Source organism: Atractosteus spatula, chromosome 21 (assembly GCF_055471065.1).
Source record: "Atractosteus spatula isolate fAtrSpa1 chromosome 21, fAtrSpa1.hap1, whole genome shotgun sequence".
Lineage (NCBI taxonomy): Eukaryota > Metazoa > Chordata > Actinopteri > Semionotiformes > Lepisosteidae > Atractosteus > Atractosteus spatula.
Window position 1 is genome coordinate 3,604,716 of NC_142726.1, and position 23,270 is coordinate 3,627,985.

The window sequence follows — 23,270 nt, forward strand, 5'->3', positions numbered from 1 at the left end:
TAGCCCAACTGTGTTTTAAGAGAAAAGTTTGAATGATAACCTGTACATAACAGTACATTCACAATCTGTATACGGGGAGCTGATAAATCATTAACTAGGACAAGATCATTTGAATTAGCTCAAAAAATTAACTTTTATGAGCGTAGTCAAAATAAACAGTCCAAGCCGTTAAGAGAAAGATGACTCAAAATGCAATGATAATAGAAAACAAGTTTTCCAGGTGAGGCCCTAGATAGAGGTTCTTTTAAAGTTTGTGGTCCCTACTCCAAGTGAACAATTCACTGACAGATTGGCTAACCGTAATGTAGAATTGATGTTCTTATGTCCCTCAAACTCAGGCTGCTGCCAGAAAGTCAGTTACTGAGGCAGCTGGCTCACTATGTAGTAATATTAACCAAAAATCCCCTGCTGGGATAGGCCTTCCCTATTCACCTTGACTTCACCATGCAGGAGTTCATCAAGTTGATTGGTTTATTTAAAAAACTCCATCAGGAAAACTGTGTACCGTGGAGAAATTACATTTGGTGCATGGGGAAATGGGACCGCAGGGAGCACACTGACATGGTCATGACAGTGAAAGACGAGCTCTAGCCTCAGCCTTTCCCTGTGTGCAAACTGCCATGGTTTGTGATATCAAGTACTCACTGTACTAATTGAATTTTTTTTTTCAAATCTTTTTGAAACAACTGCATGCACCATAGCCCCTGATAACGTGGCCATGCAATCTGCAGGTGTCACTTTATGCAAATCTTTGAAAACAGTTCATAAACAGGTTACGTGTTTCATACAGATAAACAGTACCAGACAGCAGAGATGAGATATGTGCTTCACATTAGCTGAGCAGTTTTCACATTTTTATCGTTAATTTTCTGGAAAATATCAAATTACTTCAATTACACTGTGTCCCTGCATTACAAGGTGTCTTTATTTACGGTTGGGCCTTCAGATTGGTGATGCTCTCCATCTGTCGGGATAGTGAAAATTGCTAAGCAAATAGATGTGTCTCCAATGTGAATAAATAAGGCACCTCTTTTCGCACTATACGCTAGTTGTGGTGTGACAAAAAGCCCATCCGTAGAGCAGTTAATGTATTCAACCACTCTTTTTTTTTTCTTTGATGCAACTCTACCTATGTCTCTGTGGTTCTCAACAAGTCCGCAAATGTACAGTGACATTTCATGAACCATTGTTTCTTAAAACTGTTTTGTTTCTGTGGAAAAAAAAAAAATTGAAGCCAGGGGCAACCAGCCTCACTGGAGCTAGCAATAAGCAATTTCTTTTTGTAATAGGTGTTCTAATAAAAAATGAGCATCGCTGTATGACATTGTAGAGCTTCTGTTGTTTGTGGACTTTGCTCTGTGTAATTCACAAGGCGTACATTTAAAGAATTTGCCTTCTGCCTAGTGATGCAGATGGCTTTCTTAACAAGACGAGCTGAAAATATTGATTTTGTTTCCTGCACACCAAGAGAATTAAAGAGGAAAGATGGTCTGAGAGTGTGGTGGCAAATGTGCAATGAGCATAGCTGTAATATTGTTTTAGCATAATTGAAAGTGAAGACTAAAGATCAAAGAATCAGTGAGTTCTTCTACCCTGGGTTTATCGTACAGTACCTCTCTGTAGACAGAGGAATTGCATTGCCGAACAGCAGTTCTTTTTCAAGAGGTTTTGAACTAGGTGAGCCTTGCTTCTGAATAACCAGGCCTGTCCTCTCTTCTGAGGATCTGGTTTTCTTAATTTTCTCCAGAATATTTTTCACTATTCTCCGAGAGCATGCAGATTAGGATTGACACCCCTCTTTTAATCAGAAATGAACAAATCAGAATATATGTAGAAATACTTCTTTCACTGGATTAGAAAAAGTAATAAGGAAGGGTTTTGACATGGTGTAATGAGAATTACAGGACACCAGTTCTCTTTTTCGGGCTTTCTTTATGAATTCTTAAGCTAAAGATCAGAGTGGCTGTGGCTGGAATCTGTTGCTAAGAGGATTGTTGTTGGGTTTTTTTTACTGCACATCTTCTTAAGAGTTCTGAACCTTTTTCATTTCTAATAAATTCTACTTGTGAACCCAGAAAAGGAAAAAAAGCCACTCATTTCAGAGCAAGCATGCAGTGATATCCACCCGCCGCCTCACATGAGTAGTGTTTGAACTTAATCTGTAACAGAAGCAATTCTTTCTGAAGACATCTGTTCACATTCACGAAAAATAAAAAACTGAAATATTTTTTTTCTAAGAAAGGAAGGTTTTCTAACAAGGTGGGCTAAGGCTGAATTAAGCTTAGCTTTTTCTAACGCATACAGTAAGTACTGTATGAAATGTGATCATTAATTTTCTGTACTTTTGCAAGAAATGTTGCAAAAAAACCTGAGTAGAATACTTTACGAATGTGCTTTTCAAATTTCTGCACATGACATAAGTACAGTATGTACTGTGTACATAAAAATATGTACACATTTTATTTACTCTGAATAAGGATATCTGAACACTTTATAAAGGATGCTTTTCTGATGAGGGTTTAAGAATGTGACCTGCAGGAGTAGTTAGTTAATTCTCTGCAAACTATAGTGAATTTAATAAATTATTGATGAAGCTCCCCAAAAAATTAAATTCCCCTTTCTTACTCCGTGACCTTCAAAAGAGTCAAACTAGCTGAAAAAGAGAACACCTACAATACTGTAAATGAGATGAACACTAAAATGATCATTATAAATTTGACATTTCTGAGTATATTCTCACATTTTGCAAAACTCACCAAAAATGATTATATGCCAAACTGAATAAGTTTGAATGTGAATGTGAATAAATGTGAATGTGAATAAATATAATTATAATTACACAATAATAGTATTTCATTACGTAAATGATGATTTTTGGCAAAGCCTTTATGTGCTAGAATAGCAAAATGTTTCTTGCAGCTTGTGGCTTAGCACGTTCATATTGCTGTAATGAGTAGAATTATTGTAACATTACAAAAATTAACGTTAAAATTAACATTTGCTGAAATTCTAGTTAGAAGATAACTGATTTCAGCTTAGGTCAAAATAGCAACTTTAGATTCTTATGAGGCAGCAGAACATGAAATACAGCATTACAGTTTTGGGCTCTGCTTATTATTGGATGGGAAAATGGGAGTGATTTGCATTTATTTTCAGTAGTTATCAGACTTTATAGAAACACTAAATTGAGGAAAATTGCAGTGCTATATTTTCTGCATTGTTCTCTTAATGGCATTTAATTTATGTTCCTAAATATAGGCAGATTATTAGTAAATGTGAAATATTTTCAGACTCCACAGTCAGACATCTGCTTTATTTGAGATAGATAACACTTTTAATAAGGTTAAAAAATAAGCTCCCTATTTAATCCTGAAGCCTTAAATGTGGTTACCTATTCATGTTATCCTCATATAGTCTGTTACACATAAATTTTATATATACTTGTACCTTTGAGTGAAATGTGTTTGGACAAACCCTCAGCTTTATTATTTGATCATCTTTTCTCTGACTGTAACGCAGTTAAAACAATTTACAGATTGTGCTTTGAATATATTCAATTTTGTTGATAAAAGTAACATTCATAGATATTTGTAAGTAGTCTATTGACAGGTGTTAATATGCTACTGTATGTGTTCATGGTCTATTAAGCACTTACTTATGTTTTATTTTTACACTGTAATTTTAACTGTAATTTTATGTTTTCCAAAGACTGTACTGGATGAATGTTAGCTCATAGCACTATAGGTTGTGTTTCACTTCCGATTCCGAGTTAGGCAATACAGGTACTAATATGTTTATTTTATCCTGCCCTAATTGTTTTAAGCATAGTATCCTGCATATACTGTAGTAACAGTCAAGTTTCAGGCAGGCTTAACACTTCTAACTGAACCCATTTGGAAAGCATAATAAATTAGTCACATGGTGACCTTGGCCCATTTCCGGCCATTGATATGTTTTTGATTCAGTCAGAAAAATGGATTCAACAAGGTCTTGACAAAGAAATGTTGTAGCTTTTCAGCTGTGATGTCCTAATATTCTCAAAGTCAGTCAAATGGAAACGAGTTACTGTAATAGATTAACTGCAAATCAGCCTTGGTTCTGGAGACAGGCTTTCTTACCTAAAGAACCAGCCCCCTGCAACACAGATAGTACCAACAGTTTTGCCAGGTCCAGGCTGTAATATAACCCTGGATTGCAATTAAAATATTCTCACTGTTTCTTGTTTTGTTTATGGTTTTAATCTTAACAAGCGCACTTACTTTAGAAGAGTCTCCAGCCACCGTTTGTGAGACTGATTTGATTACTGCAGAATGCAGACATTGTTGAGACAGGTTTATTTATATATTATATAGAAATATCTGTACTCTATATACAGTATGAATTTATATTTTATTTTCTTTTTCCACTTCCCACAAAGGGGTTTTCATCAAGTCAGACTGTGATTTTCACCTCCCATGATTATAAGAGACAATAAATTGACCCATGGCTATACGAATTTCTCTGCAATTTAATATCGCAGTGGGAATCCAAAATTAAAATGGAGGGAAAATGAAAAAGGAGATATCTTGACTCTGCGACTATAATTTTCTCGTTTGTTTCTCTTCATTCCTGTTCTTAATTAACTCTTACATCCAGCACAGCAATTCCATGATGATCTTGTTTCTTTAATCCTTAGTTTTTGATTGTTCTAATAGCAACTGCATACAATAACAGTTTAATTTCAGAGTAACACAAAGTATTCTACCGGGTCATTAGCAAAAAACACAGCAAATAAAAGCATTCTCCACTACAAATAAATGAGCAGATATCATAATTCATCCACTGTTTAATTCTGACAGGCTGTATGGGGGTGCTCATCAGGGGAGCCAAAGATATTAGGAGATAAAAGAATGACAATGATATCATCAATGGGCAAGGGAATAATACATTTAAAATTAAAAGAGTGCCGTTTAATTAAATGCTTGAAAGGATGGCTTTTATAACCATGTTTTAAATTCCTGTAAGTGCTATCATCTCTTAGAGTCAGTAACCATATGTGATTATAACTGATAGGCCAGGGAATGGGTTTGAACCAGACTGCAAATTCAATTAAGAAACTAAATAAGAGATCACAATTGTTTTTTATACATCTCATCATGTTACCCTTTACATCTATTAAAATAACCTCCAACTGGCACAGATGTGCGCATATCTCCGAGATTAACAGCTATACAGTACCTGTGAGTATAAAAGTGAGAGTGCCTAGGTGGAATTATGGACATCGATGGCCAGTATTGTTGATTTAGCAGTTACCTTGGTTATCTGTGGGAAACTGAATCCTTTCCTTTTGAAAGCGAAACTGTTTCCCCAGAGAGGCACATTGGAAATTGGTTTCATTATTATGTCCATTGGAAGAAATAGTGCTTACTTTATTGGGTAAGATAAAAAATGAAATAAAAAATCTTATAAGGTTTTGGTGAATTTCCAATACAGTGTACTGAAACAACTCAATTTATTGTCCCTTGCAATACTGGTACTGTGTACTGTATAAAAGGGAAGCACCGAATACATCCTCTTTTCGGAATGATTAGCTTGAGAAGAATTATAAATTGTTGTAGAAAAAGATACTTAAACATTTGGCACGTCCTCAGTGAGCAGTGAATAGTGTCTTAAAGCAGTGAGGCATGGCATATCAGTTTTTGAATTGCTGCCTAGTCCAGATTTTGTCACAGATGAGCGGGTCTTTCCTTCGGTTGAGTCACATTAGTGCATGTGTTAACCACTTTGCAGGCAAAGAAGAGTTTTCCAGCTTTTCTTTGCAGGCTCAGTGACACCTGATCTGTGGAAGAAGCTCGTTATGATGTTCTTATTTCAGGGCTGTCATAGTTTTCTGAACTGAAGCAGGAGGTTCCATCTTCATCTTCGGGTGCTCTAGACTAAAAAGTATTCAGTCATAAAAATATGATAAATAGCAAGCTAGTAATGTAAGTGTATCTAAAAGTACAGTACAATTAATATATAGTGCAGTTTTTGTAGTTTTTGTTTTATTCTTTAAAAAGCCTAAGACAATCACATCATAATTCTGCCTACCTCCTGCATTTGACATGAATTATTTTGATTCATATTCTTTTCATTCAGATCCTTTGATGATAAATTCTGAGCTATGCCTACATAATATGTAGAATGTCTGTATTTATTAGAGTTGTCTGTGAGTTACAAAGTCAGAATTGCACTGGTAATGGATTCCAGGCTGTCTATTATACTGTAGCTAATGATATGGAGATTGTAGCAGCAGTACAATATCTGCAGAGCTCCATGTGATGGGGGAGAAATTACAGTACCAGTTCACTCCTCAGACAGTTGTTGTATAGCAGCAAAACAAAATCAGAAAATTGTGTTTTTAGAAAATTAACACATTCACACAGCTTTCTAAATATTAGTCTAAAGCAAACATAAAAGCTGGGCTTTTTAGACAGTAAATTATGATCCTGACTGTGGTCTTTAAATGTTCAAGGTATATGTGTTCCTACCAAGTTCATTTCAATTACAATTACTTCTTGAAGAGTTTTATTTTTTTACTTCTGTTCAATGCTTCTCATTGATAGTTATTGATTGAAAAGGGACAATAGCAACTGCCCAGGCTTTAAATCCAGAAAACTGAAAAGGCTGTAAAGATGTGAAGTATGATGGTTTATGTCTTGTGTGCAGTCAGCACAAATTATCTCACCTACGCATCTTTAAAGATTTCAAAATATATTTCTGGGATGCTGAAGTCAGTTAAGATGGAGGCCTAAATTCTATTATTGTCCCAACTTTCATTCTGTTAGGCATCTAGTTTTTTTACTTTCTGTTGCATGAAAGACCCAGGATCTCTGAAACATCTCTGTTTCTTAAAATTTGAAATGGAGCATCACTGTAAGTGCTCAGTCTGTCTTAATTTAATATTTACCTAATATTGTTAACACATTAGAGACACGAATTAATGCTTGTGTCTTATAACTTTCAAAGGCAGTGGACCATTAGTAATTTAAAAGAATGCTCATGGACTGTTTTAGTAAGATGTAACATTGCATAGAGATATAATGGTTTTTGGTACCAACGTACTGTATTTGCATTATAAAAACAATTCACAGTTTTTGATGGTACTAGCGAGATCCTTTTTTCGTTTTTTGTAACTATTGGAGATTTAATTTTTCTTTCACTCTTAAAATGTGCAGTTCTCAGTTAAAAAAGACCTGGATAAAGTGAACCAAAAATTCAATAAATTCATCAATCTCTGAAATAAGGTGAAATGGGATGCGCATCTGCAGACGGTCTAGAATGAATGAATTCTGGGTGGCAGGGGCTTTGTGTGATGTGAAATATCCAAAGCCACTCCCTTTCAGGTCTGTCTTTTAGAACCATGGTCAGAACTAGCCAGGTTAGATCAGCTTCAAAAAGCATTTACTTCTAAACACCACTCCTGTAAAGAGAATTTGGTTTTAGCTTTAGGTTTAAGAAAATGTACACTACGTGCACATGACACTTGCTACTTGTAGTTTGATCATGAATAATCGAGGAATGGTTCTACGTATATGCCAATATTTGACTAGGCATCTTTGCTTCCACCCTCTGATACAGCTGCACAAGTGCAGTAAGTGTACTTTTGAATTGGAATTGAGCTTTATGAATGAAATATATCTTCTAGCAGGGAAAAAAAAAGCAGTTTAACCAGAGATGTGGAGTACAAAAGGATATGGACATTTTGGATATTAAACTTGCTTTCATATAATTTAAATAGAATTTCAGAGACTTTCCCATACAAAAGCATATTCCTTTTGTGCAGACAGTTGCTGTGTCTCAGTTTTCCAGTTCAGGTGCCTCAGAGGCATCGGATTGTACCTTGCATTGGGACTTGCATTCGATCCATGACCTATCTTTCACAGTCATCCATCTACACAACTGCCAGCAAAAATCAATTTCTATTTCTAATCTGAAAAAGCCCATGCTCGCTTGACTTCAAAGCTTGCACTTCACAGGGATCTTCACTAGAAGGAGCTGTCAACAGATTTTGCTGATGAACTATATACCAGGACCACATCATTCAAATTCTGCAGAGCTTTATTGTACTTACAACAAGCAGTTAATTGTGTTGGTTTCATAATGACTTACATTAATTCATTTTGCTAGTGCAAATGTTAATTAATTTTGTTTCTTAAGGACATGTCTTTCATGCATTCCAGAATGCTATGCAAGACAAAACAAAACAGTATATACTTTGAGGGCATTAAATATAAAAAGGTAATTTTAAAAGAATCATTGAAAAAGAATCCTGGTACTAGAAAAAGTGATTTGAGGTCCATCATGCTATTATTGTATGTTTCATCTTCAGTGAATTAGTCACTGATACGGAACAAATGTGCACTGATGCAGCTGTAAATGACATTCTTCGGCAGTGTCTACAAAAACAAAGTAACAGGGCAATTCGGAAAAAAAAGACATTCTGAATGCACTAGAGTTTAACACAGGTTGCACAAGTTAAAAATGAGTGATGATATAAACCACATCTGGTCAATTAAGATAATCAGAAACATTCATCTAGACAGTTGCATCTTATAGTGTCGACAGGGAAACAACAACAATAGAGTCGATTATCCCTCTGAAGTTAACCAGTGTTTGAAAAAAAACAATAGACAGGGCTTGAAGAGCAAGGGGCTACACAAGATAATCCACTCAAATAGAGAGAGCTGTCATAGCATTGAAGGCAGAGATCACCTCTTGTGCAACCAGGCCATTATTTTTGTATGGCAGGATCTCTGCAGTGTCTAGTGTAGGAGGAAATGGCGCCAAATGGGCACCTGAGTTTCTCTAATGAGAGCTGTGTCTGTGTCTCCCCCCTCCCACCCGCAGGCAATCCACCTGCCACTGGCACAGGCACATTGGTTATCACCCTGGAGGACGACAACGACAACCCCCCGTCCGTGTTCCCCGACGTGGCTCGGGTCTGCGAAGACTCCAAGGACCTGAACGTGGTCATCGTGGGCGGCAGGGACAAGGACATTAGCCCCAACGCTGATCCCTTCAAGATCGAACTGGGCAAGCAGCCTGGGCTGGAAAAGACATGGAAAGTCACCAAAGTCAACAGTGAGTCATGCCCACTTTCCATTTTTCTTGTCCTTTTCTGGCGGTGTTTGTAGTAGCTCTTGTTATTTCAGTCTGGTCCCTCCCACTGCCATGCACTGCATGGTATATGTGTAGCGGAGCTAGTTTGGACACGGTGACGTCATCGCCCTCCCTGCTCCTAGCAGGCACCTCAGCCGCCTGGGCTGAGGGAGGTCTCCTTTAGCTCATGCGGCTGGTTCCCTGTTGCGTTACGTCGGAGACCTGGGTTCACGCCCCAGGTGGTGCAGGACATGCGGAACCCAACGGTCACTTATGCAGTTAACAAATATGTCAAGCAAAATATCAATACCCCACATGTATCTGGGTGTGTCAGGTGTGTACTGTACATCCACTAAGTATAATAATTCCTTACACTTACATGGCACTTTTCTGTACACTCCACTCAAAGCGCCTTACAAGATTCCCTAAGGACTAGGAATACTGGACTCCCCTCCACCACCACCAAGCTGTAGAAGCTGTAGCCCCTCCCTGGATGATGTGATGGCAGCTAAAGTGCACCTGTCCGCTCACCACACACCAGCTATCAGTGGGGAGGAGAACAGAGTAATGAAGCCAATTCATTCTCTGTCCACAAGCTACTGTAGAAATCTCTTTTCTGGGGCTAGAAAAGTTACCAAGGATTACAAATCATGTGGTTGGTCTTGCAAAGTGAAATGTAGTAAAGTGGGAAAGTTTCACTTGGTGAAATTGGTGTGAAATGTTGGAAAGTGTAATGTAACACAATATGGCAAGGCATAAAGACATGAACTAACACATGATTCAGGTCTACTGTGCAGCCATCATTCCTATTTGACTGTATGGTGCTGGATTCATACAGGAGATGCTTTAGAGGACTGGAGGCATATCGTCAGCACGGCTTGCAGAAGATTTTACACATCAAATATGAGGACAGGTGCTCTCTCCCAAGCAGCCACAAGCATTAAAGCTGTGATCATCCACCAATAGCTCTGCTGGGTTGGTCATGTCCTCCAGGTGTCAGACTAAGGCTCCCAAAGAAGGTTCTCTTCTCCCAACTTAACCAAGGCAATTGCACCAAAGGAGGCCAGAAGAACCATTTGAAAGATATGGTAAAGGCAAACATGAAGGAATGCAACACCGATATCCAGTCCTGGGAGATGATGGCTTTTGTCTGAACCAGTTGGAGGAAGAATATTTTGCAAGGAGTCCAGCGCTTTGAGGACCAAAGATGTCAGAAGTAAGAAATAAAGCGAGAACACCGAAGAGAGCTCACCGTGTTCTTGCCCTCCACATTTTGTTTACTTTGTGAAATCGTTCCAGTAGTTTGTGTCTTGTACTTTGTAAGAAAAGGGATATCTGTGGTGATTGCAGCAGCCTTGAAGGACACATACTGTACTGCAAAAGTGAGACAGCACACTGCATTGTTTCCCAGTCCATTTCAAGCCCACAGGCACACACTCATCGCAGGATCAGTAATATTTCATGATCATCATAGCTTGCGAGCTGCTTGTGCTGACCCGCATAACAAGAAATTAAGAGACTTGTTAATATACTAAAGCATAGATCAGGATTGAATTTGACTTTTTAAAAATCCCCCGGAACTACATATTGGATCAAGAGGAATATATGAGCATTAAAATTCATTCCACAATTTACAGACTGATTTGATTAATATGGTGGGTATAACAGTGGTTCAGATCCAGTCAGAAATGGATGCAATTTAAAAGTGCCTCCGTGTTTGTGTAGTCTTAACGCTTCTAGAGCACATCTGTTCAGACTGCTTTACAATTCATATTGGGGACTCTTCAGAAAGGCATGTTTGCTGATTTGAAGGCATAAAGTTACACTCTTTAGGGCCCTCTCCTGGGAAAAACAGAGATTTAGAGATTTAAGCATCTGAAATAAAGCATCTTTTAGGTATGGCATTTTATAAAATACACAGTTTAGGCCTTTAAGCATCTGCCATTAAGCATCTAGAGTTTCTTTACAGCAATCTGTTTATTTTTTGTAAAGCTGAAGATTTGCAGAAATCCTTTTGGTTTGGTAAGAAATAAACTCTCAGGAGACATAACATACCTTTTGTTATGTTTTTTTTTAAAATATGTCTTTCCTTTTGAGATGGCTATTGTTAGAGAAATACCTATCTTCATTTTTCTCCAGTCCTATGTCAAGTTTGCCTTTCTTTCTCAATTATAGAGAAATTTAATTAGAGGTCATGCCTAGTAAAATACAAATAAATCCTTTTTAGATAAGATTTTAGAAGTGGCCCAACAAAATAGTAGCTATTAGATTGTCTGTCACTTCAATACACTGTATATTTTACAAGGACAGCTTTTGAATGTGCTTTCACAAGTACAGCTCCTAGTTGTAAACAGGGTGAATCTTCTACACAGCACGGCCAGACTCCCTTCATTCACCCTAAATAGAACATGATTCATAATCCCACCCCCTTCATATGAAATTCTCATCCAGACAATTCTCGTAGGGCAAACTCCTTCTCTGTCTGACTTATGGAGTTTGTTTTTTACATTATATACTGAAAGGTCTTAAAAACATCCTATTAGTATTGGAACCAATAATACTGTATGTGTTCCATCTTAATTCCCCACAGTATAATTTTTTACATATGCTTTAAAAGGATTTGTCCTAGCTGCTTTACTGGGTGCTATTAAAAAGCTGTTTTGTCCCTGTCTTATTAAGTGCCTTAAATTGCTTGTCCTGAATTGGGCTATATTAATTCCTGTTATTTTTATATGGTCTAATCCTATGCTTTTAAAGTCATTCCAGTGCTCTTTGCTTGCATCATTTCCATGTAATAAGAGCATCATGGGACTGTTTCAAAAATATAATTTCTCTTCTGTCTTTAACATGAAATGAACCAGCTTTGCTGAAGTATTTTGAAACTGTAGGGCCATGGGGACTGGCAGTAAAACATTCTATTACCAGATTTCATTAGACTGTGACCAAACTCACACAACTTTGAAATGGACTTAGTGCCATACCCGGAGAGATCAATGTGCACACTACAGTTTGCAATACCCGCTTTGCTTATCACACATCATGAGAATATGAAAGACAAAGGTACAGTGTATACAACAAATCGGAAAAGTTGGAGAAAATCACCAAATGAAGATTTTCTCAACAGATATATTAATATGCTTTTGTTATGAATTTTTGCAGCATAGTGCTACGCATTCTAAAACTATTTGCACATGCAATATCTCTAGCTGGCCCTGCATCAATTGCTGTGAATTTCTGTGATTTTCAAATATTTTTTTCTACTGTACTGCAATCACATTGACTTTGCACTTTTGAGATGATGCGAGGGGATACGTAGAGTCAATAGTGAATCATGAATGATTTGTTTAATATCCGACTTGCACTACAGTACATCCATATTCACGTGCATAATGTATTACAATACACAGTTTCAAAATCATTGTAGAAACAGATTTATTTCTGAAACAAAATAAATAATGCACCTGTTCTTAACAATGTCCTTTCCTTCTCTGTCTATTTCGCAAGAAATGTCTTTGACTTTCTTAGGACAGAACCTATTATTTCTGACCAGCAATGCAGCACAGAAAATATTGTACTAATTTACATGTTCTGAAAATGGTTGGAAATGCCGGATGTTTAAATAAGGCACTAGCTGATTTTGCATTATAAAGTTTTTGGCTTTATTTCCAAATTACCTTTTGAAGTCACTTTAAGAACAGAAGGATAAATGTAGAACCTCTAACAACAGAGAAATGATCCCTATGGTCTTGTCATGGTGCTGAAGAAGTTTATAAGGTTAAAGATATAAAGTGGTGTCTCTGAAGTGATTGGTGCGTGCTTTTTCCAAAGACAAGTGGGTCCTTCATGACAGTCTCCCATGAGATGAAAACAAACACAGGCTACAGTACTGTACTCTCTTTTAATCAGTTTGCTCTTACCCCCAGGTACCCACTCTCAGGTCAGCCTCCTGCACAACCTGAAAAGAGCCAACTACAACTTGCCCCTCATCGTGACAGACTCCGGCAAGCCGCCCCTGTCCAACAGCACAGAAATCAAAGTGCAAGTGTGTACCTGCAAGAAGAACAAGATGGACTGCAGCAGTGCTGGCACCCTGCACATCAGTGTGGCCCTAGTCCTCTGCTTTTCCTTCTTCGCCTTGTTCTGTGAGTTTTCATTCCTTATTTTTACGTGCTTGCAGGCAGACATTAAGATGTTAAAATCAGTCGTGTGAAAGTCATGTGGTTGCAGGAAGCTGTCATTGCTCCAGTGGAAGACCTTTTTTCCGGGTCTTTCAGGCCAAAGTATCACACAACACATGTTAAGTGATTTACTGAGGGACACTCACCTTTATCTGAGCTGGAAACCTCATAGCTTTTCTGTACCAGCACAAGTTATGGAAAAAGCCTGAAATAGTGAGGTCTCTAACTGATTGACATGCTTTGTCTTTTTTCACATTTAACTTTTAAACTTTGATGTTTGTGCTACATTGTCTCACAGATGGCATTACTGCAAACCCCCTGTATCCAGATTGTGAGTGGATTTTCAGAACCCATGAACCAAAGTGATATTCATTGAGTGTCAGTTACAAAAGCCAAATTCTGAATGTACAGATTCAATGAACAAGTAATAGTGAAACGTTAAAATCTTGACTTCGTTGCAACTCATTTGAGGTTAGCAATCTGCCCTGCTTTAATACGGCCCTTGCAATCTTTGGCATGGTCAGGATGTGGATTTTAAATTAACTGTATTCTTAACTTTTATTTTTAGAAAATATATGTTTCTCTGTGCTCATACCATACCATACTGTAAATGACCAGACAACTTCATAAAATATGTTTTACTGGCAATCAGATTAGTATTATGAGACATTTTTTATAACAAATATGCTTTTATAAGTATCTACTTCTGCTATGCATCCTTCAAGTGACTCAGACTTGTACTCTTTGTGGGAACACAGGTGAAAACGTGTCTTTTTCGTACTGCCTTGAACTGCCTTGGAAACACAGTTCAGATTCCCATCACTATTTTTAGATCTACTTCAGGTTTTGTGATTCCTTGAGAACAATGTACTGTAGATCATCTTGTTCAGTTTACCCCCATTTTAGTAAGGTCACTAGTTAACAAGTAATAAAATTGGGTTACTTAGTGTTACCTTGCACTGTAGTTAATCATATGGTTCACGGTGGCTGTAGATCATGGTTACAGAATAGTAATTGAGAGATCATGGCATACACACAATTCCTTGTCTCTGCATGTAGATGGTATTTATTGATGGATGTGGCGGAATTTGTAGAAATAGGCTAAATCACTTCATATGGTTTGAGATGTTTCAGCACAAGAGATTACCCTGCTGAACCAAGAAGAGGAGACTATAAACAGCAGCTGAAACACTGCACAAGCATCTTTACTTAGCTCTCAACCATTTTTTAATAGCTGTTATGAAGTGATTTTAATTTGCTTTTTATCAGCTGCGGATGTTATTTTATATATGTTGTGTGGTTTTTTGAGATAAGAGCACAGAACGCAGATATGTGATAAGGTGGCAATGTAGGGCTTAAATTGTTTTATTAAGAGATTTTCATACATTTTGTTTAAAACCTTTAAATAATACTGATGGAACAGCTTAGGTGAGATTTTGTGTTCCTGGTTTTATTAGGTGCTGTTGGTTTTATGAGGCACTATTGTTCCAAAGACCTTGCAAAACTGTTTATATAATAATAATGATCAAACTTTTATCCAAAGTGACCACACAAACCAGGGCCCAAAGTGACCTGCTGTACAAAAGCATGAACAGCTGCTACAGAGTATCTTTCTCAGAATAACACACAGTGAGTGAGCAGAATCATGCACTTGAAATGGGCACCTCCTAGTAATAAGTCTTTCACCTTAACCACCTACCTTAAATCAATCTATGTGTAAATGCAACTAATTCTCTGCTCTTTTTAAAGCAGCTTTGCAGATCAAAAGCTTGAATTACGAGACCTACGCTATACATCCTAAGGTCATGGTGGTAATGAATTGCAAAGACTGATTAAACGCAGAATGCAGGAGCAACTTACATTCCGTTTTTTTTAATTCAAAAAGGAGGAGTGCTTTTAGCTACAAAGCCCAGATCCTTTATCCTCTTTGCAAGATCAACCAGGCTCATCACGGCAGGCAGGCAACGAGAAAGCCTGAGACAATCTTTTCTTGCAATCCTTTTCATCTCGCTGTGCTGAGAGTCAATCTTGAGCAGAAAAGGAGGGCCACAAAAGGGCTTTTTACCACAAGGAGCATTGCAGGTCTCAGAAGGAAATGAGTTCTGTCAGGGCAGAGCTGACTGCTGCTGGAAAGGCTGCCGGCAGCTCTGATTTAAATTCCCTTATTGGGAGGCTGACCTCAGGCCTGTAGATGGGAAAGTGGGGGAAAAGGGGGAAGCACGCATGGCAGGGCTGAGCGGGCGCGCGCCCATGCTGCCACCGAGAAGCCAGAGGCGTGAGAGATGAGGGGCTGTTCCCTCTCGAAATGCACGTACTTTTCTGCGAGATTTGTGAGGCTGTTCTTCTCCACCGTCTACCATTCATATCAAGTGTATCAAGTGTTTCTCTTTCTCGCTTTGTTTATTTTTAAAGATAATAGGCAGCTGCTGTGTCAGTGTCACCCTCCTATCACTTGGGTTATTTTATATTTGTCAGATGGTGATGCCAACAGCTCTGTATCTGTTACTGGTTATAATAATTCACATTGTCTGCTGTACAATAAACTACCACAGTATGTAACAGAATGCTAGTTTTCACTTGGCATTGAAACTGACACTTATAAAGTGAGCCAACAGCAAAAAGGGTAAATAATTACGTGCCAAAAATCTTAGAAAGATTTTGATGACTTTCTACTCATTTTGCCCGTCTGTAAGAATAGTGTCTCATCATTGTGCCTCAGTTTCTTGCATAAAGAAATCATAAAGAATTCAGTCCTCGGACTCAAAATCCTGAATCATGCATGTCCTGATTTTCATTGTCTTGGGGCTTTTTTCTGCTTCTGTTGTTGGAAAGTAGGAAGAGTGCTATTGTAAAATAATATCACCTCTGTTGTTTTGTAGCTGTCCAAATCAAAGTAATTCTCAGTATGAAAAAATGACACACTGCTTTGAAAATGAAAACCCATAGGAATATGGGGAGGTTGTGCAAACTGTCCACAGCAGGTTCCCCCTATCTGGACACTATCTCAAACCCGGGATCCAAGTTCTGTGAGGCAACAGTGTTAACAGCTGTGCCACTGTGCCATAGGTTTAGAAATTCTGGTCTAGAGAGAAAAGTGCCACTTACTGGTTCGACAACAACAGTAATAATGTGTCACTGAGTAGTAAAATTACCCTCAAAATGCCTTAAAGGTGTTCTCACATTCCTGGTGAGACTGCCAGCCTTCCACTGCTCCACCAGTTGGTTTCGATACAGCAACGGTCAACACCGCACTCTCCATGACATCTCCTCATGCATTATCTTCCTTCGGGTTTGTAAATCTGCAACCAGTGGCAAAACTCCACTGTTCTCTCTATTGCCACTTCATCAATTACCTGGTCCACAGAAAATGGCCTCTGAGTCGCCAGTGCTACTCCTAAACGGCTTCATTTATTAATGATCTTCATTCAAGATTGTTGTCTTGCAGACAAAGTGCGACAGTCAGTGCCGATTTGTGGGATTATTTTTTCTTGGAATTTCTCGCGTGGTCCCATGTGGTAAGCCTAAACTTCAGAATACATCTCCCGAAACACATTTCCTTGCTGGGTTTTGTAGTTCCCCTTGCGCATAATTTTGTCAGTTGTTTCTAAACTCAAATAGTGAGCACCTGACATTTCCAAAAATTCACTTGACTGCTATTCAGAATTTTGTTCTCCCAAGGAAAATTTCTGCTCAATCCATAAACTCACTTTATGAAATGTAAACCTTATGTACTGTACGTGCTCAATGGATTATTACTGAAAATATGAGATTGCTGTTTCAATTGTGTGTATTTGTTTTCCGTGACAGACTAAAATAGAAGTTTGAAGATTATACTATACAAGAATAAAAAATTACTCACTGTCAGTAGCTGAACTCCATGATACGTATTACACTGTATTGTAATCTAAACCACACAGCACTTCACTTGGATGTAAAGGAGCATCACCAGAACAAGATGTTAGTGAAATCTGAGGCACTGTTATGTTTCATTGCTTGTAAAGTATAGTCTGACTTCTTTAATGCAGAACACACTGCTGAAAGTGAAAAGCAAACCCAACATAGATGATTGTTAAATGTTTGCTATTAGTAACATAATGATCTGCGAAGCACTTCTAAGTCATTTTCTTTTATGAAAAGTAAAGCAAACAGATTTTATTCACAAGTCTTTAGCCTTTGTACTGTATATATCTTTTATCCTGTTAGAATAGTTCAACCTGATTTATTCAAGGTCTGTTAATATTTAGTCACACTGTAGTGGCACTTTGAATGCCAGCTAAAGTTTGTACACCAGATGCAGCACAGGGTTAATTAGAGACTTAATGCTGGACTGAGTTCATCTGTTTTGACTTTTAAGGGGAATTGATTTATTCATTCTGAGGTAAATTGCAAACCTGTCTTCCACTCAACAAGCATAGTGAGAGACAGAAAGAAGCAACTGTAAAAAAGCAACCCAGTACCACCCTGAACCAGTCCATACTCCCATTAAAAATGATAATTCCCTGCAATAAAACTATTTCAGCCTCTGAATTTGATGACTTAACAGAGAAGTGAAAGGTTACAAAAACATTTTTCCAACTTTTCTTCAAAACTCCAGATCTGCATATTAGAATAACACAGAAATTAAGACAGAGTGTCTTAAGTGTCAGAAAATTATAACTGAATCTAAACAAATACAATTCTATTAAGCTGTAGGTGTACTGTATATCTTGTATTATTTTATATGCATCTTCACAGTTTGTGCTCTTGAGTATGACTCTGAGAGATTACAGCAGAGCAAGGTTTTTCACATACTGTAGCACAACCAGTAAGGGCATTACAATTTCAAGGATTTTAGTAAAGATATATAACAGTATACAGTACATCTCTGTCTTACTCACCACAGTACAGCTGGGGTTTTTTGCTTTAGTTGTATCAATTCATGTGAATGCCCACTGCCATTTCATAGACCATAGTTGGAAAGAGAAAAACACAGCTGCATAAATTTCAAGCCAATTACGAGTCTGAAGGTATCAGTTACAGTGTAATTAGATAATCACATGTACTGGTACATATTACAGTTTCCCATAGAGATGAAAAACTCCCACACATACACATAACGGTTTAATGCATTTTTTTATTATGCATACCCATTCTAAAGGTGGTACATCCTTTTTGAAAAGCCATTTTCCACTGTTCCATTGATTTTACTAACATTTACCCATCATTCCATTCTATACTGAGCCACTAGGAGCCACTGAGATTTACAGTCAATCAGGAAATCAGTCTACCCTAATTACAGCTTGCCTTCTTCTTCAATGTAAATTTTAGTTGTTTCCCATTTGTTACCTTTAACACTTTCAAATAATTTTTTAATCCTATACTATCTTACTTTAAACTAAGTTAGGATGAGATAACAATTGTGTGTGCACTATCCTGTATATAAACTTTTTCCTTGTATTGTGATTAATTAAAATTGTAAAGACCATTTAATTAGATAATTAAAGACTCCTGTAACTCATATTGATGTATTAGATGAAACACAATGAAGTTAACACATGCGCAAAACCTCCTTTTAATGCCGATAATAGGGCTGTGTTGATAATGACCAAGATGATATAGAGACAGGGCTTGCTCTGTCTTCTGCTGTTAGCATGCTGATTCATATCACAGCAGACACACCAGTCAGTCATGATTCATTGATATCAATACCATGTACTGTACTGTACATGGTCACAATCCACCTTCATCACAGCATTTTAGTTTCACCCTGGATACCTGGTCTCTCTTGTTGTGCAAGACAGTCCACAGTCAGAGCCACAGGATTAATTACTTATATCTTTGTGCAAGCTCCCGTATTGTGCCTCAGTAAAATGTAGAAGCATTCTTTTCACACTACAGAACACGAGCTTAGGAAACTCAAAGGAGGATGCTGCTTATTTTACAGTATGTATTTAATGACACAGGGCATTTAAGGGACTCTGAGGGTAAATGCTTTGTTTTATATTGCAATGCACCAAAACAGGGGCTCCAGACAGTCTTTTTCCATTATCAAGAGGGTTATACTTCCTTCTGATGAACTTAGTACTACAAATGAGCTATTGAAAGTCTCATAAGAATTCAGGGAAAAAAAGGTTTATTGTAATTAAGTTTTACTGAGTGTATGATTCTGAGCGGTATACATTACCAACCTAAGTACAAATTAGATAAAGGAATGCTGGTAATATATATGCAGAATCCAAATGGTTTATGAGCTGCACTTCTTGAAGATAAAGAGCACCTTGCCCTTTTTTTTCAATTTCTCAGTAAATTAAACCTGCCGGAGTAGGAAAAAAAGGCAATTCACAATGATAATTCTTACAAGTGGGAATAAATTAAATCTTGTTTGAATTTGTGAAGGTGTTTCGGGGCAAAGGAATGCAAATGTATGCAAATCCTCCCGAGATTTTTGTGTTCTCTCTTTGTTTGGGATTATGTTTTAGGATTTCTTCATGAAATGGAGAATTATAGTGGATTTTGAGTCAAAGATGACAATGGAAGCAGTGCTAGGATGGCATTGCTAGGAACAGGCTGACATTTTATCCGGACCTAGCAGTCTCTCAAAGATCCTCTGGCCCTAACAAAGCCATTTTCGTCACTAGTTTGGGGATTAGAATCAGATGTTGCTTTGTTTAAAGCCTCAGCTCACACAGCAACAATATAGTGAGAATGGGGATGGGCAGCACGTCTGACACACCTGTCCGCCAGTCATTCATTCTTTAACACACTGTAGCCTCCACAGTGCAGTACAGGTGGGTCAGTACTCACTGGAAATGCACTACTGTACATCCCTCACTGATATCACTGTAAGCCTCCAAGCACTCCAGAAGTCACAGGATGCTGTTTAGCCCCCAGCTCTAACCCGAGCCTTGCCTCTATCCTGAAATGTAGTTCTCTGCCAATTGGGAACCTCCACTAGGAGAATCTCTGTGCAGAAGACAAGATGTCCAACAAGCTCAAATTGTACTGCTGTAGGTTTGCTGTAGATACTACTGTACGTAACTCTTCTATTTTGAAACAATCAATTACCTGCTGTGTCCCTATTTTATTTAGACCTGCATGTTACTAATTTCCTTCAAGGAAGATTAATCTTACAAGTGGGGTAATGCAGTGGTCAGGATTAAACCCACTAGCGAGTGATTCTCCAAATCCCTTTTAAGGGAAAATCTGTGGAAGCAGTATCCATTAGCAACAGAAAACGGCTTAACAACTGTTGCGCTGTGAACTTGCAGAGTTTGTCTGCAGAGATGGATGCTTGCTACTGTATATTGTTCTGAGAAAAAAAGTCAGTACTTCAGGAACTGTGTCCATGATTATGGAAAGCAAGAAAAGGACGTTCCTTGAAGAAAATAAAAGCGATCACTGGAAAAGACAGTATTTCAAGAAAAATGAAAAAAAATCCCTAAACAAACATGTTGAAAGAATCAAAACTTGGTATGTGGGATTGTGGCCTAAGAGCACAGATCTTCATTTCTGATGCATCTTGTGTTGTTGCCCACTTTGCATTCTTCAGTAGCAGTGGACATTCGACAAGATGGAAGTGAAAATGTTGCTAGACAAATAAAACTTTAACATTTTTATTTAACATTTGCAAGTAAATCAGGTTTCATTGAGAAGATAAGATAAAAACTAGATTCCTCAATTTAAATAAAACAGAAACTGAATGTGTACTCAAGATGTAGCATACAACTTTCAAGTAACCCAGAAATACTTATTGGGGGCATTAGATATTAGCAAAACATAACCACCCCTTAAATTAAAATGTCTGTCAATATCAGAGCATACAAAAATCTTTTTTCATCAGTATTTCTGTACAAAAAACTGAACTCCCTCTTCGGTAAAGATAGGCATTTTTGTAATCTAATTCAGTCAGTTACAGGACTTGGCTGCTTTGAAAAGGGAAATCGATAGACTTGTCTTATTCAATGTGCCTCATTCTGAAACTCCTAAACTCCACTACTTTTACTGTTTTTCATGTAACATACTGTATTTGTATTTATTTGTATTTGTATCCATGAGTCTGATATTTGAATTACCCTCTCATAAGACCCTTGGTAGTGTGCTATACATTTTGTTTCACTCTTCTGATGTTATTTTGACTTGAGTAGTCTAGGTCGCTGGCAAGTCACTTTAATTATTAAGTGTCAAAATTATGCTGGTTGGCTATTTGAGTTCCTCTTGGATAAAGAATGTATAGAGTGAGCAGCACTGGCACAATAAATTTGAAAGAGAAAAAATAATTCTTGTCAATCTTTCTTTTTCATTCCAACGAATAAAAAGGAGAGATTGCTTACCTTCTGTCAGTGGCAGAAACTGAAAATCACAGATCTGGAAAATGGAAAAGGAAACAGAGTGAGTTATTGTGTTTGTTCGAAGTCCAGATGTAAGGCTTCAGAATCTATTTTGCAAAATCATTGCAAACATAATTAGATCAAACAACATTTATCACAGCCCTTACAAAAAGGCATCATTCTATTCTGCTACTGGCTTCATTGGCTCATTGAGTAGGGCCTGTGTGTGTGTTATAGATTCTGTTGTTCTTGTGGTTTTATCTCTCCGTTTGCTTTAGTTTAACGATTTTAAAAGGGAAGGCAATTAGTTTTTCTCCCCATTTTCATATCATACACCTGATATATGGAATGAGGATATGAAATGGTCAGAAGCATTCCCTCTCTCATGCATAACCTACAAAAAGCATTTTAGTCAGGTTTATAATATTCCTTTCTCTAAAGAAGGTTTTGATATCTTTTTGGGGTTAGCTCAACTCTTCCTTCAAAATCACTTAACTTTACATAAAAAGGAGGCTGGAAAATCGATGCATCCACCTTTTAAATATTCATCTACCCAAGTTTTCTCTCTCTCTACTGTTTCTGGCTTCCCAGTTTGCTCTCAAATGATTTCAGAATGTCTCCCAAAATTACGGTTTGCATTCTTCAAAACGGCTTCATAATTCAATTTGAAAAGCCAGAGCAGAAGAGTGCATATAGAAGGATAAACCAAAAACAGATTAAAAACATGATCACTGGAAGATTAACTGCCTTTGACCTCTTGCAAATGAATATTTCAGTGCATTTTAATGGAGTTAGAGCTGCCTGCAGTGAAACACAAACATGTTTAATTTGGGTCATTGTGTTATTTTTTTCTTCAGATGGGGTCATGGGGGTCACATTTGCAAGGGGTCTGTCAAGCTCAGATCATTCTTACTGCTGTGGCAAATGGCTGTATAAAACTGTTACTTTTTAAAGGCAGACAATTACATGCATCAGATTGCTATTCTCAATATGCTTTTTCCACTTCTTCAACAGGCATAGCAGACAGATTTAAGTGAAAAACTGTAATCATTAGTTACTACACCTGTTGGCTTCTTTATCGTACTGCTTAATAAATGACTTGTGGGTTAGGCAAAGTACAAGTGTTGGCCTTAGAAGTCTTTGGGTTGAGCACTGAGCACTATGCACATTTCACTAACGGTACACCATAAGAAGGGTCAGGATACATGCAAAGCTTCCTTGCATACAGTTTCCATTTCTTCCTTCACCCCTCTACAGATATGGGCCAACATGGCCTTGCCAAAAAAACAAAATATGTTCCTTAAATGCCTTCATTAGTTAACCGCAAGTTGCTCGTATTCATTGAAGATTTATATGTAGAGTCCAGGCAGGAATTTACATTAGTTGCGATTGTGAGTATTCCAGGATGTGCTGGTTGAAGTGATTCTGCTCGGCTCTGTCAGTCGGTAGATGCAAAGTGTTGCCTCTTCAAAGCATCATGGATTTGCTGTGCAAGAGCCAAGCCTGAATGTGGCTCTGAATTCAAGCTGTCTGTGGGTAGTGTTAGTGAGAAAATACAAGAAACACGTGGCTTATAATTATAAGTCTCAACAATACTAGGGCCAGTGGCGCAATGGATAAAGCGTCTGAGTACGGATCAGGAGATTGTAGGTTCGACTCCTGCCTG

General features: G+C 37.7%; 1 protein-coding gene across 1 annotated transcript in view; it reads left to right on the forward strand.

Moving 5' to 3' along the window:
- The window catches only part of cdh13 (cadherin 13, H-cadherin (heart)), a 413,334-nt gene that overhangs the window by 385,139 nt on the left and 4,925 nt on the right, over positions 1–23,270 (forward strand). Inside the window, exons 12-13 of the mRNA XM_088939282.1 lie at positions 8,869–9,102; positions 13,044–13,262. Coding sequence (XP_088795408.1) covers positions 8,869–9,102; positions 13,044–13,262 — 453 coding nt within the window. The remainder of the gene's footprint in view (positions 1–8,868; positions 9,103–13,043; positions 13,263–23,270) is intronic.